This window comes from Neoarthrinium moseri (genome assembly GCF_022829205.1).
Source record: "Neoarthrinium moseri strain CBS 164.80 chromosome Unknown scaffold17_Wmoseri_CBS_16480, whole genome shotgun sequence".
NCBI classification, from domain to species: Eukaryota; Fungi; Ascomycota; class Sordariomycetes; order Amphisphaeriales; family Apiosporaceae; genus Neoarthrinium; species Neoarthrinium moseri.
The window spans coordinates 475,857-488,582 of NW_026055131.1; the positions used below are offsets into that span (position 1 = coordinate 475,857).

Genomic DNA, 12,726 nt, shown 5'->3' on the forward strand with positions numbered 1-12,726 from the left:
CGCAGATAATGCCATAGTAATGTGAGTCACGGGAGCGTAATAAACGAGAATACAATTATACTCGATTCCCAATCACATGTCCCTAGTAACTTAGTAACAGCTCAGAGCTTCAAGCATCACGACGTACCCTTAGTAACGAATTTTCGCATCGCTCTGCTTCTGGGGAATTGAACCCAAAATCTTGGCGAAAACAGCCTCAAAAAATAATGTCCAAGGGACAAAAGAAATGAGCGACATTGGCCTGATTCGAACAGACGCCTCCGAAGAGAATAGATAGCTTCAATGGATTGAGATCCAGCGATTCTAGTCTATCGCATTAGACCACTCTGCCACAATGCCTATTGGACCGGGTGTATCCGGATCTTGTTAAGTTTTGACGATTTAATGAAATACATGTGGCTTAAATTAGTATGCACGGTGATTAGCGCCTAAAAGCTCGGTGGTCGACGAGTCCCGAATAAAGAGCCACAATAAATACAGTGAGAAATGCTAGCAACGAGAAAGGGATCGACTAAACGAAACTAACAAGACCACGTCTCCCACAATTATAACGAGTACATTTAAGAAATATGGCATTGCAAGCGCTTTGAGAATTCTACTAGAGAGATGTTATGTAGGTGAAAAAAAAAATTTGGTTGGCTAGTTTTAAATGCAATTCCGAAAATTACAAACCCTCCAAAAAGATAATTCTGCACTAGCCGCGAATCGAACGCGGGGCCCATCGATGGCAACGATGGATTTTACCACTAAACCACTAGTGCTGAAGATGTAGACTCATGATATCTAATGGATGATGATAACGGTCTTTACTGTAAATGATTACTAGGATGTGACGAGGTTTTGTCATTTACGATGCATATCGTTGTCGTAAAATGTGCGTGGGTGGGCGACGAGATGAACTAGTCAATGGAGAGTCAATGACTCAATGTGATGTGGACCTTCAAAGGATGGTAGGGAAGAAAGGATACCTCTGTCAGACACTGAATCGAGAAAATACACCGTACTCTTGGCACGTACGATTCGGAACTCAGGTGGCGGTTTAGTCAAACTGCTGGTCCTTTCGGAGCGTCTTTGATGTAGTTGGACTCATCCACTTGGCCATTAGCGAAGGTCTCGCTCGGCGGTATTATAGATATAGCGACAGTCATTAATCTTGAGCCCATCATTTTCGATGCCAAACGTCGGCGCTACTTAGCCCGGTATTGATTACGATTGGTGGCTCCTTTCGTGACTGATACATTGTCCCAAGGTTACCCCGTCGAGCGGTCTCTCGGATATATTCCATTTACCAACCGTGGCACAGCTGTTTAGTGACGTGACGAAAGTGTGCTCAATGTCGATTTGTATAACGTAGGTACATTCCTGTTTCAATACCGAGCGGGCATCCTTACTGGTTATAAAAGACAGTGAGAGGGGTGTTTTGGTCGTCGTGCCCACTGTAATAGTCTCATTTCAGGTGTTTAAAAAAGGATCGAGTTAATGACTTATATTAAGGCAGTAAACTGACCGGAAACGACAGTGTGAGGCTCCGAAGGCTGTTACACCTTTAAGTGTTCGTCCGTATTAAATCCCCTTAATAAATAACAACCGCCACAACTGTGGAGAGAGCTCTTCTTTCCTTTCTTTCTTAACTTTAAATGTTTATCATACCTTCCTCCTACCCTGCCTTCCTCCTACCGTACCTTCCTCCCATCGTGCCTCCCTCCTATCGTGGCTTCCTTTTATACCCTGCCTTCCTCCTACCGTGCCTTCCTCTTATCATACCTCCCTCCCATCGTGGCTTCCTTTTATACCCTACCTTCCTCCTATCGTGCCTTCCTCCTACCGTACCTTCCTCTTATCGTGCCTCCCTCCTACTGTACCTTCCTCCCATTATGCCTCCCTCCCATCGTGGCTTCCTTTTATACCCTGCCTTCCTCCTACCCTGCCTTCCTCCCATCGTGCCTTCCTCCTACCGTGCCTTCCTCTTATCGTGCCTCCCTCCCATCGTACCTTCCTCCTACCGTGCCTTCCTTTTATACTATGCCTTCCTTTTATATATCGCGCCATCATTTTGTATAGCGCCTTCCATTTTATATCGTGACTTCCTTTTATTTTATGCCTTTCCTTTATAACAATGCACCTTCCTTTAAGTCTTACCTCTCAGATCTCTGTTTGGGACGCAGCATCCAGCGTAGTATTTCTTAAACCGGGCATGATCCCTTAACTTTCTCACTACCATTTATAACGCCTCCCCTTTAAAATCCAGTGCCCACCATGTGTTATATAAAGATCAATCACGAAACTCGTAAGTTATGATGTGATCCTCTCGCAACTTCTCAGGACTGTCCCGCGAGGTAATCACTGGAATATTGGCCCATTCCCTTCTTTACACTTAAAGCTAATCTTCTAGCGAACTATTCAAGGAATGGAACCGCGAGATCATTCCAACTCTCAACAACCAATGCACACGGAGAAGGCTTGGTAAGGGATACCTGGACTCTGTTGCATATAGGTTGAATCGAGAAACACATTTCCGCCAGTCGTCTCTATTAAGCCCGCTTCCTATGGCTTCTGTCTCGAGCCGATGCATCGAAAGCACGGATCCAAATATACCACCGGGTTCTTTACACGCCACTGGTCGTGTCTGTAAATGAGCTTGGTCGGATTATCAACGCTGAACAGTTCTCTACCACGATGCCAGTTTTATTAAAGTACAGGCATGACTTTTACAAGCAATCTATACTATCCCAATAGCTCCCCACACCTCGAGCCGAATTTCAAGCATCGATGTCAACTTAGTTATTCCATGTTCAACCCTTACACAAGGTTCAAATTGAGACGATTTGAGAGTTTCTTAGTAAGGACGTCGATGTATTCATCGGATATGTTACAGTGTAATGTCAACCCACGATCTAATGTTCAACTCTCTAGAGTTTAAATCTAACTACACATATAATTAGTGTTTGTTCGTGGGATGTATGTTATTACACTAGTAGTATGTCTATCTATAATAAATGGCTTTATAACACTATGTTCTTATATAAAGCTGTGTTATTGTCTTATTAATTATTTTAACGGCTTGTCTGTTACTGTGTTGGTACACGGTATGTCATTAGGTTCTATTTGTTCGCCAGGCCTGACAATAAGGAACCGCATTGAGCACAAAATCATTCATACATCGTGATTAAATAACTCTGTGTTAGGATAATCCCGTAGTTACAACTACGTCCCGAGGCTCTGCCCTGGGGGATCTGTACGGAGGATTCGGACACTCAGTATATTAAACGAACAGAGTGGCATAGAAGGGAGGGTTGCCGGTAAGTGCCACACGGTTCCGCAATACAATTGCCTTCTTAGTGCTTTTACAGCTACGGAAGCAAGATATAGTCTTTGGAATGCTTACCTCATATTGTATATCTACGATTGCACCTAACCTACCATGTAAAAGACACACTGACACCCGGTTGCGGCTTACCACAACCCTGCGTTGCTGTCAAAAAAAAAAACAATGGGTGACCGTTGTGGCTAACAGGAACGGAGCATGCAGGCTATGGACGGATCAATTCACGTGGACGTAAACAGTCACGGAAGGGAAAATTGTTGCGCAGCACAATGTACAACTCGGGCGCCGCTCCATACACTATGTAGTCGATATCCAAACAGCTCCCGTGGTGGTACACAATACATGCGTCTTATACCCGACAGAATGGACCACAACCACGCGCACAGATACGTACTGCAATAATTCTAGTGTCCTATCTTTTTAACAAATAGGCTATTTCTGCTTATGTAGTGAAGTAAGCACATGATGAGGCACTTACGCAACCATTGTCCAGGTAGATATAACGATTAGGCCACTAGAATAATAGTCTGTTGACTAGTGCAATCACTGGCATAGCATCCGGTTAATCACAATTAAGACATTCGTATATCGTGGAATAATACTTTATTCCCTAGTGAAAGAGTAGGAAATCGCCATTTGTCCACTCGGATGGCATGGAATAATCTGATGCTTTTTATTAAAGCAGTAGCTTATTCTACGTTAATCGATTCGCATGCGATGTAATAATCCTTCATCTTCCAATGGGAGAGCATTACATTCGGGATCGATCTACTCGTAAACCGAGTAATAATCCTTTATTCCGTATAAGGAAAGTCGGACTGAATATGATCCACAACTGGGATGCCTAAGCCTTGCCAAACCCGCACATCACGTACGAGTTAAGTCGCAATGGTATGAGCTGGTCAGATAGCTCGCTCGATGTCTCCTGTCTTCTCGCTGAGTTTCTCTATATTGCTTATGTGTGTCAACTACCACAGCAGGTCCCTCGGCGGCCTGGATACTCTCTACAACATCGGCGCTCAAAGCATCTTATTCCAATGATTCGATATGGATGGCACTCAATGGTTACTCATGCATGTCACTAGTTCCTCGTGGCCTACTCAATTCGCGAAGTAGCATTTGTGATCGATCATATGGCAAGTTCTATATTTTACGCTTTGTCATCTACCTAGTGTTTTCTGAAGTAAGGACCCAGGAAATTCCTTTTTGCCCATTGTTGGGAATCTTTTTCCACTGTTTTCCTCCGGGGTCGGTCAACACGGCAGGGCGATGTGTGTGTGTGAAAGAGGGCGAGAGGGAGAGAGGGATGCGCTACTCCCTCCTGGCAACACGTGGCATAATACCCCCCTCCCACTTCCCTCTCGTCAGGCTTCATGGTGCAAATGCCTTTTTGGTTGTTCACCGTCTCTCGTCACCATCACGAACATCTCATCAACCATTCGTTCTGATCAATATGCTAAGTCGGTGGCTCAGTATAAGTCCATGTGACCATATGAAAGAACAGAGTGAAGCATGTGGCATGATGCCTGGTCATTTGCGTGAACGTGGGGGTAAAGAGGATAAGAAAGATAATGCCAGTGATGAGGTTCTAACAAGGTCAGAGTGAGGACGATTACATAGCCACGAACCAGTCTAAAATAATGATGCATATTCTCTACACCGAGACGTACTGAGCTTCTCCTTGTGAGCCTTGCCGTGTTGAAAGACCCCGGAGGAAAACAGTGGAAAAAGATTCCCAACAATGGGCAAAAAGGAATTTCCTGGGCCCAGCCGGGATTTGAACCCGGGGCCTGTCACATTCACGGTTCTCGTGAGGGAATAACCCGAAGCGACAATCATACGACTAGACCACTGGGCCAGTGGATTTGTTGAGAAAAGGGCTGCTTAAAACAATACATATGACAAATGGCGCAGTCAGCCGGGCTGTGGACTCTGGGTTCCCACAAACGCGGACAAACTTCAGGCCAAGCACGGCAAATGCCGAAGGCTAATGGGGCTTGGGGAGGGGAACAAGCGGAGATTTGCCGGATGCCATGGTTCGGTAATCAGAAATGTCTCTGCAGCATTCATCCTATGTAAGTGGCATGAGTATAGTGAAGCCTATACAGACGCTGGTGTTAGAAAGCATCAAGTGCCGAGATTTGAGCGATGATCTGGCAGTGTTAATTAGCATAGTAAGTCTTCTTGTCCGCAATCTCTTTGACTCGGAGACGTGAGCTCAGTCTCGGTGTGTTGGTTTATGCACAACAGGGTGAGGGTCCTGGTCTCAGTCGTACTACATACTAATTTTTTCCACCACCTTGATCGGCACTTGACTTTTGAAGAACCAAGTCCATTAAAATACAAATAGATCTCAATGATTACAGAAGGCTATCCGGAATGGGAATGGAAACTTTGTGTTCAGTCTTTTGTGTCTTGGCGCAGCCCGTGTTAGTGGGCTGCGCTTATTAGACCAGAGCGCGCCGACCGCGACTAGCAGGGGCCGGGCGCTGGACAGGCAAAGGGTCCAGAGAAGATAGATTGCGCAAAGGACCCTGACTGATTGAACCTTTGATGCTGCCCTGGCTGCCTTGTTCTCCCCCAAGTTCAAACTACCATCTGGATCTGCTCGGATTTGAGCCTCTTGGTCCATTTAAAGTTCCGGTAACTCGGCCGCCGCCTCTCGGACCATGGGAGTGGAGGGGTAGAGATGCGCCTGCCGAAGTAGCCTCAAACCTACGGCCTAGGTAAATGCTCGCATCGCGCATCGCGCATCGCATCGCACTATATCGCACCGCACCGCACCGCCGCCGCCATACGCCAGTACTACTGCACGAGATCCCACGCGGATAGAACCGACCTGTTCCCTGTCCCTCTGTTTCCCGCTCCTGCTCCTGCTCCTGCTCCTGTTCCTGCTCCCGTCTCTGCGTGCGCCATGCCCGGACACCCGACCGGGGCCACTCGACCACAATGTTCTTGACCGGCCTCCTGGGCGCCTCGGGGCGGAGCAGCAGCAGCTCGTCCAAGTCACGATCGTCCCGGAACCAGGGCGCGACCCCCGAAGCGTCCCCCGTGCGACGCCCCAAGTCCCCCGACCCCGCCTCGACGACGTACATCTCCGACGAGTCCCAGCTCCAGCCCGCGCAGCCCCTGGCGCTGGAGACGCTGGACCTGAACAAGAGCCTCGAGGTCCTGGCCGCCGTCTTCCCCGATGTCCAGGTCGAGGTGTTCCGGGAGATGCTGTCCAGCTTCTCCGAGGAGTCGAGGCTAGCGGTAGTCGCCGACGCGATGCTGAAGAACCCGTCCGCATACGTCAAGGGGCGGAGGAGGCTGCGGAACGCCCAGAAGGACGCACAGGGCCCAGCGGCCGATACCCTCGTCCCCATCACCGAGACCTTCCGGGGGAACGCCTACCGGGACGCAGTGCGCTGCCTGGCCCTGCAAGAGTTCAAGGGCCTGTCCCGGTCCTCGATCGAAGCGGTGCTCTCCGAGTCCAACTACTCGTACCTCGACGCCCGACCGACCCTCGTCGACCTCTCGACCAAGTCCTGGAAGTTTACGATCCAGTCGCTGTTCTTCCGCCGCAAGCCCGTCACCACTGGCGAGGCCGAGAACCATCCCTTGGTGGTGTGGAAGTCCTCAGGCCAGGGGTCCATCATCCCGATGATCAAGTCGACGGGCCACGCCGAGCTGGACAGAGAGCTGTTCGAGGAGCTCATCATGCCACTCAAGAGACAGGAGACGGCTACGCGAGAGGAGACCGATCGCACGCTGGCCGTTTCACTCAACAACGAAGAGGCCGAGGCCTGCGAGGCCACTTTCGAGTGCGCCTGCTGCTATTCCGACGTCACATTCGAGGAGATGACAACCTGCAACACGGAGGGACACATGGTCTGCTTCCGCTGCGTGCAGCACTCCATCACCGAGGCGGTGTTTGGGCAGGGCTGGATCCGCAGCATCAACAAGGACTCGGGTACGCTTCGGTGCCCGGCCGTGTCGACCATCGAGTGCCAGGGCTGCGTGCCGACCGAGCACATCTACCGCGCCATGCAGGCCCAGAAGAACGGCGCCGAGATCTTGCACAAGATGGACCAGCGGCTGGCCGAGCACGACCTCATCGCGAGCGACCTGCCGCTCATCAGGTGCCCCTTCTGCAGCTACGCTGAGGTCGACGACTTGTACGTTCCGACCACCCAGAGCAGGCTAAGGCTACGAGCTAGCAACATACCCAACCTGGTCCTCCTGGTGCTCTGCTCCTTCGTCCTCCCCCTCTCCATCCCCCTCCTCCTCGTCGCGTGCGCCTGTCTCGTGCTGTCCTGCAGCGGCGCCTTCCGCAGCTACCTGACGGGGCAGTTCCGCGCGGCCGTCTCGCGGTACCAGCGGCGGCGGATGGGCCTCAAGTTCACGTGCCGGAACCCGGCGTGCGGGCAGGCGTCGTGCCTGTCGTGCAGCAAGGCGTGGGTGGACATCCACGTGTGCCACGAGTCGTCGCTGGTGGCGCTGCGGACGCAGGTGGAGCAGGCCATGTCGCTGGCGATCAAGCGCGTGTGCCCGCGGTGCAGCACGTCGTTCGTCAAGACGGCCGGGTGCAACAAGCTGACGTGCCCGTGCGGCTACAAGATGTGCTACGTGTGCCGGCGCGACATCGGCGCCGCCTCGGAGGGCTACGCCCACTTCTGCGAGCACTTCCGCCCCGAGGGCGACGGCCGCCGCTGCCGCGACTGCACAAAGTGCAACCTCTGGCAGGCCGAGGACACGGACGCCCTCCTGCGCGCCGCCAAGGCCGACGCCGAGGCCCGCTGGCGCGAGACGGAGCGCCGCGAGCTCAGCGGCCCCGAGCGCGCCTACCTCGAGACCGGCGTCGCCAGCAAGCGCGACGACGTCGTCACCCGCCTCGTCAACCACGGCGTCCGGATGCCCAGCATCAGCGACATCTGCGACTCCATCGTCGAGACGCTGTTCATCATCGGTTCTTGATCCAACTACATTGCGGTTCTTTTTTGCTGGGGTTTTCTACTTTTGGGCAAGCGACAAAGGCGTTGGCTGTTTATCGATCGGCATTCATACGGGGCTTTTTTTGTATTGGACTAGACTGCGCCTTAAATCAAGAGCATCTACAAGCCTGTAACAGGGACGGAACAAGACCCCGAGATGAGAAGACAATGGATTTTGTAATATTGGCGTATAGGAACGTAAAGGAATGCATAGCAACTGTCAGACTGCCAGACTGCCAAAACTGCGCAGTGGGGAAAGCGGCTCGGCAAGCGGCAAGGGGCATGGAATGGTATCGGTATACCCCCTTTCTAACTATTGATCTACAGATAGCATCAGACGTGCGACACAGAGCAGTAGAAGACTGCACATTAATTGATAGTCAAAATATTTGATTTGGAATCACTATACTAGACTCCCTTCCCGGTTCAATGAACTACCGGTGTCCGCTTGAAGGAGCTATAACTAAAAAATCGTACAATCCTACATGCTGTCTTTCATGAGCTCATTTCCTTCCCGCTTAGTCTCGACTCTCTCCACTTTCCTTCTACACAAGCTCGGCGGCGGCGCCCGAGATGGCCGGCTTGCCGGTCTCCTTGACCTTGGTCTGGAAGATGACCTTCTTGCCCTCCTTCCACATCTCGGTCACCAGGGTCTCGCCCGGCAGCACGGTGCCGGCGAAGCGGACCTTGATGTTCTTGTAGGGGCCGAACTTCTCGTACACGGCCTTGCCGGCTATGCCCATGAAGCACAGGCCGTGCAGGATGGGGCGCTTGAAGCCGCCCATCTTGGCAAAGTTGGGGTCAACGTGAAGAGGGCTAGACAGTATTGGTCAATTATTTTGTTCCTTGAGGGATATTGTATGAAGGGGAATTTTGTAGGAAAACATACTTGTAGTCACCGCTCAGGCGGTAGATGGCAGCCTGCTCCTCGGTCGTCTTCTCCTCGACAACCACATCGGGCATGCGCTTCGGCGGAGTGTTGACAGCCGTGGCGGCACCGCGGTCCTCGGGCTTCTTGGGGCCGCCGAACCCGCCGCATCCCCTCAGGAAGACGGTCGACTCGTTGTAGAAGATCTCCTCGCCCGTCTCGGCGTTGACGGTGCTGACGCCGCCCTTGAGGATGGCGGCGGATCCCTTGTCGACGACCTCGATCAACTTGGCCAGGTTCTTGGTCTTGGCCGCGGTCGGGATGGGGTACTTCTTGATCTCGAGGTACTGCTCGCCGTGCAGGAGCATCATGGGGTTGAAGTTGGGGACGACCTCGTCCATGGTGTAGGGGGTGTTCACGTCGAACTGGGGGATCACGCCGAACGTGGGCAGGACCTGGAAGTCCTCGGCACCCTCGAAAATGTACGACAGGTCGGTCCTCTTGGCACCGATGCCGAGGTTGTAGAGCATAGAGTCGCGGTCGGTGTATGTGAACTCGGTCTCGGGGGATTTGGCAGCCTTTGCCTTGGCAATGGCTTGCAGGTACTGGTTGTCGCCCGACGGTGCAGGTCCGGATGGGGCAGAGCTCTTCTGATTCAACAACAAGTTCGTCAATATTTCATTCTACACTACATATGTATGTACAAGATGAGAGAGACATGGGGCAAGAATGATGTAAAGCTCATACCTTGGCAGCCCCGCTCTTGTTGTCCATGTTTGCCATGACCTTCTGGACGGCGTCTTGAGCCTTCTCCGGGTGATCCGCGCGGCCGTCTTCAAAGCTGAGAATCTTCTCCCACTGCTTCAGGACGGCTTCAGGGGTCAGGGGAACGTCGACAGGGAAACCAGCACCTCCCGTTCGCTGCCACCTGGTCTGGCCAACCCAACCGCTGCCAACCTCGTACAGACCACCAGTGGGGTTCTTGGGGCCCTTCTCGGCAGAGAGGGCCAGCACGAGAGGTGCTATGTAGTCAGGCTTGAATGCCTGGACCAGCTCCTCGGGCAGGATGGTCTTGGTCATGGCGGTGCCAGCATTGGGGGCAATCGTGTTGACGTAGATGTTGTACTTGTAGCCCTCGAGAGCAAGCGCCCTGGAGAAACCTAGGATACCACATTTCTACCATATCAATTAGCGACTTGGTCTCTTTGATTTCAAGTCCATGACATTTCCACTTACCGCTGCGGCGTAGTTGCTCTGTCCAAAGTTACCGTAGATACCACTGGTGGAGGTGGTGTTCACAATGCGGCCAAACTTCTGCTTGAGGAGAATAGGCCAGGCAGCCTTGGTGACCTTGTATGTGCCGCGCAGGTGCACGTTCAGGACGGGGTCCCAGAGGTTGTCGTCCATGTTGGTGAAGGCCTTGTCGCGCAGGATGCCGGCGTTGTTGATAATGATATCGATGCGACCGAAGGCATCCATAGCACCCTTGACGACAGCCTCGCCATCTTCTGCGGAGGCCTTGACACCAACAGCCTTTCCGCCGAGCTTCTTGATCTCGTTGACGACGGTGTCGGGGTCCATCAGATCGTTGACAACGACCGAGGCGCCAGCCTTGGCAAAGGCCAGACTGTATGCGCGGCCGATACCAGCACCACCACCGGTGACCAAGGCGACGCGTCCCTTGAAGTCGACCTTGTCGCCTTGCTCGCTGGGGCCCATCTGCATCGACTCCTCAAGCAGGGTCATGAAATCGGCAGGCCCGGAGGGGTACTGCGGCTTGGAGAAGTCGGTGACCTTGTTCCACTGCTTCAAGATGGCGCTGGGGGTGTAGCTGTCGTCGGCCTTGAGCAGGAGGCCGCTGGAACGCTCCCACCTGAGCTTGGCAACGTGGCCACCGCCCACCTCGAAGATGCCGCCGTTCTCGGTCGTGTTGCTCTTGTGCACCAGGACGGCCACGAGGGGCACGACCCACTCCGGGCGCAGGTTCTGGAGAACGTCCGGGGGCATGACGGTCTCGGTCATGCGGCTGGCGGCAATGGGGGCAATGACGTTGGAGATGATGTTGTACTTGGCGCCCTCCTTTGCGAGGGTCTCGGTGAAACCGACCTGGGCCAGCTTGGCGGCCGAGTAGTTGCACTGGCCGAAGCTGCCGAACAGGCCGGCGGCCGAGGCGGTGTTGATGACTCTTCCGTACTTCTGCTTGCGGAAGTAGGGCCAGGCGGCGCGGGCGCACTTGTAGGCTCCCTTGACGTGGACCTTCATGATCAGGTCCCAGTCCTCGTCCTTCATGTTCTTGAAGCTGATATCGCGCAGGATACCGGCGTTGTTGATCAGCACATCGATGCGGCCAAAGGCCTTGATGGCCGTCTCAATGATCTTCTCGCCGTTCTCGACACTGTCGTAGTTGGCAACGGCCTGGCCGCCGGCCTTCTTGATCTCGTCGACGACTACATCGGCAGCCTGCAGTTGCGTGTCAGTAAAGGTGGCCATGCGACGGCGATGACGCCGGGTTGGCTACGCTACGATAGCGGGTCTTACCTTTGTCGAGTTGCCCTCGCCCTTGAACGAGCCACCGAGATCGTTGACAACGACCTTGGCTCCTCTCGAGCCGAAGAAGGTAGCATATGCCTTGCCCAGACCACCACCAGCGCCGGTGACGACGACAACCTGGTCGTCAAAGCGCAGCTGTTCCGCCATCGTGTATGTGTGTGTGTGAGGAGCTCAAGTGTGCGACAAGGAAGAGAAATCAATCAGCACAGATTCCTGGAACCCAAAGCACACAAGAACAGATCCGAGGGAGGAGAGGGATATGGATATGGATATGGATATGGGGGAATGAAGAAGAAGAGAGGAATGAGTTGTGGTTTAATCGAAAGCTCCAGAGACAGGACAACAGCTGTCTTCGGCTTGAGCTGCACCCAAGTTGACTTGACTTGATCCCGGCGAAGCTTGCCGCCGCTGGCCCCCCCAAGGCCCCAGATATGACCTCGGGTGCCGAGGCAGTTGGTTAGCCAGCGCCAGCACCGCGCGACTGCAGAATGCCGAGGGGCCCAGGGCCCAGGGCCTTTCTGGTCTTGGAGTCTACTGTACGACCCGCCCACCGCCCACGCTGCCGCTAGGCCCAATCCAGGCCCCTATCCGGGGGAACGCTTCACATGCCAATCTAACGAGCGCCCTGGGCCACCTGTGCACCCTGGGGGACGGTGGACGGTGGGGATACAGACACCTGCAGTCAGTCAGAGACACCAGACAGAACTGCTGGAGGATGAGGTCATGTGGGCGCCAAAATGGATGCTGAGTCGAGCCTCAAACATTGTTTCTTTTTGGCACGCATCACATGTTCACCATTTTCTTCGACCCAGACCAGGCGCCAAGTGCTGTGTAGTTGACGACTTCGTCGCGCTCTCCGACAGGCCATTTGTTTTGGTGTGGATTCAATGACCACTGACTACCTACTGTAGGTACCTACAGTATATCTGCAAGATCTGCTGGATAGATAGAGAGAGGTTGCACAGAGCGTGTAACCGGCGGCTCAAATGGCAACAGGAATGGAGGCACCT

General features: G+C 53.1%; 2 protein-coding genes across 2 annotated transcripts; one reads left to right on the forward strand and one right to left on the reverse strand.

Annotated features, from left to right (window-relative positions):
- Positions 1 to 6,274: 6,274 nt before the first annotated feature.
- Positions 6,275 to 8,281, forward strand: JN550_005576 (uncharacterized protein; the record flags this gene model as incomplete). The annotated part of the gene is made up of 1 exon (XM_049317219.1): positions 6,275 to 8,281. One exon carries the CDS (start codon positions 6,275 to 6,277, stop codon positions 8,279 to 8,281), a length of 2,007 nt encoding a protein of 668 aa, XP_049172589.1.
- A 562-nt stretch (positions 8,282 to 8,843) lies between these two features.
- Positions 8,844 to 11,863, reverse strand: JN550_005577 (uncharacterized protein; the record flags this gene model as incomplete). The annotated part of the gene is made up of 5 exons (XM_049317220.1): positions 8,844 to 9,114; positions 9,188 to 9,816; positions 9,914 to 10,342; positions 10,403 to 11,626; positions 11,705 to 11,863. The coding sequence occupies 5 exons, from the start codon at positions 11,861 to 11,863 to the stop codon at positions 8,844 to 8,846; spliced, it is 2,712 nt and encodes a 903-aa protein (XP_049172590.1).
- Positions 11,864 to 12,726: the final 863 nt, after the last annotated feature.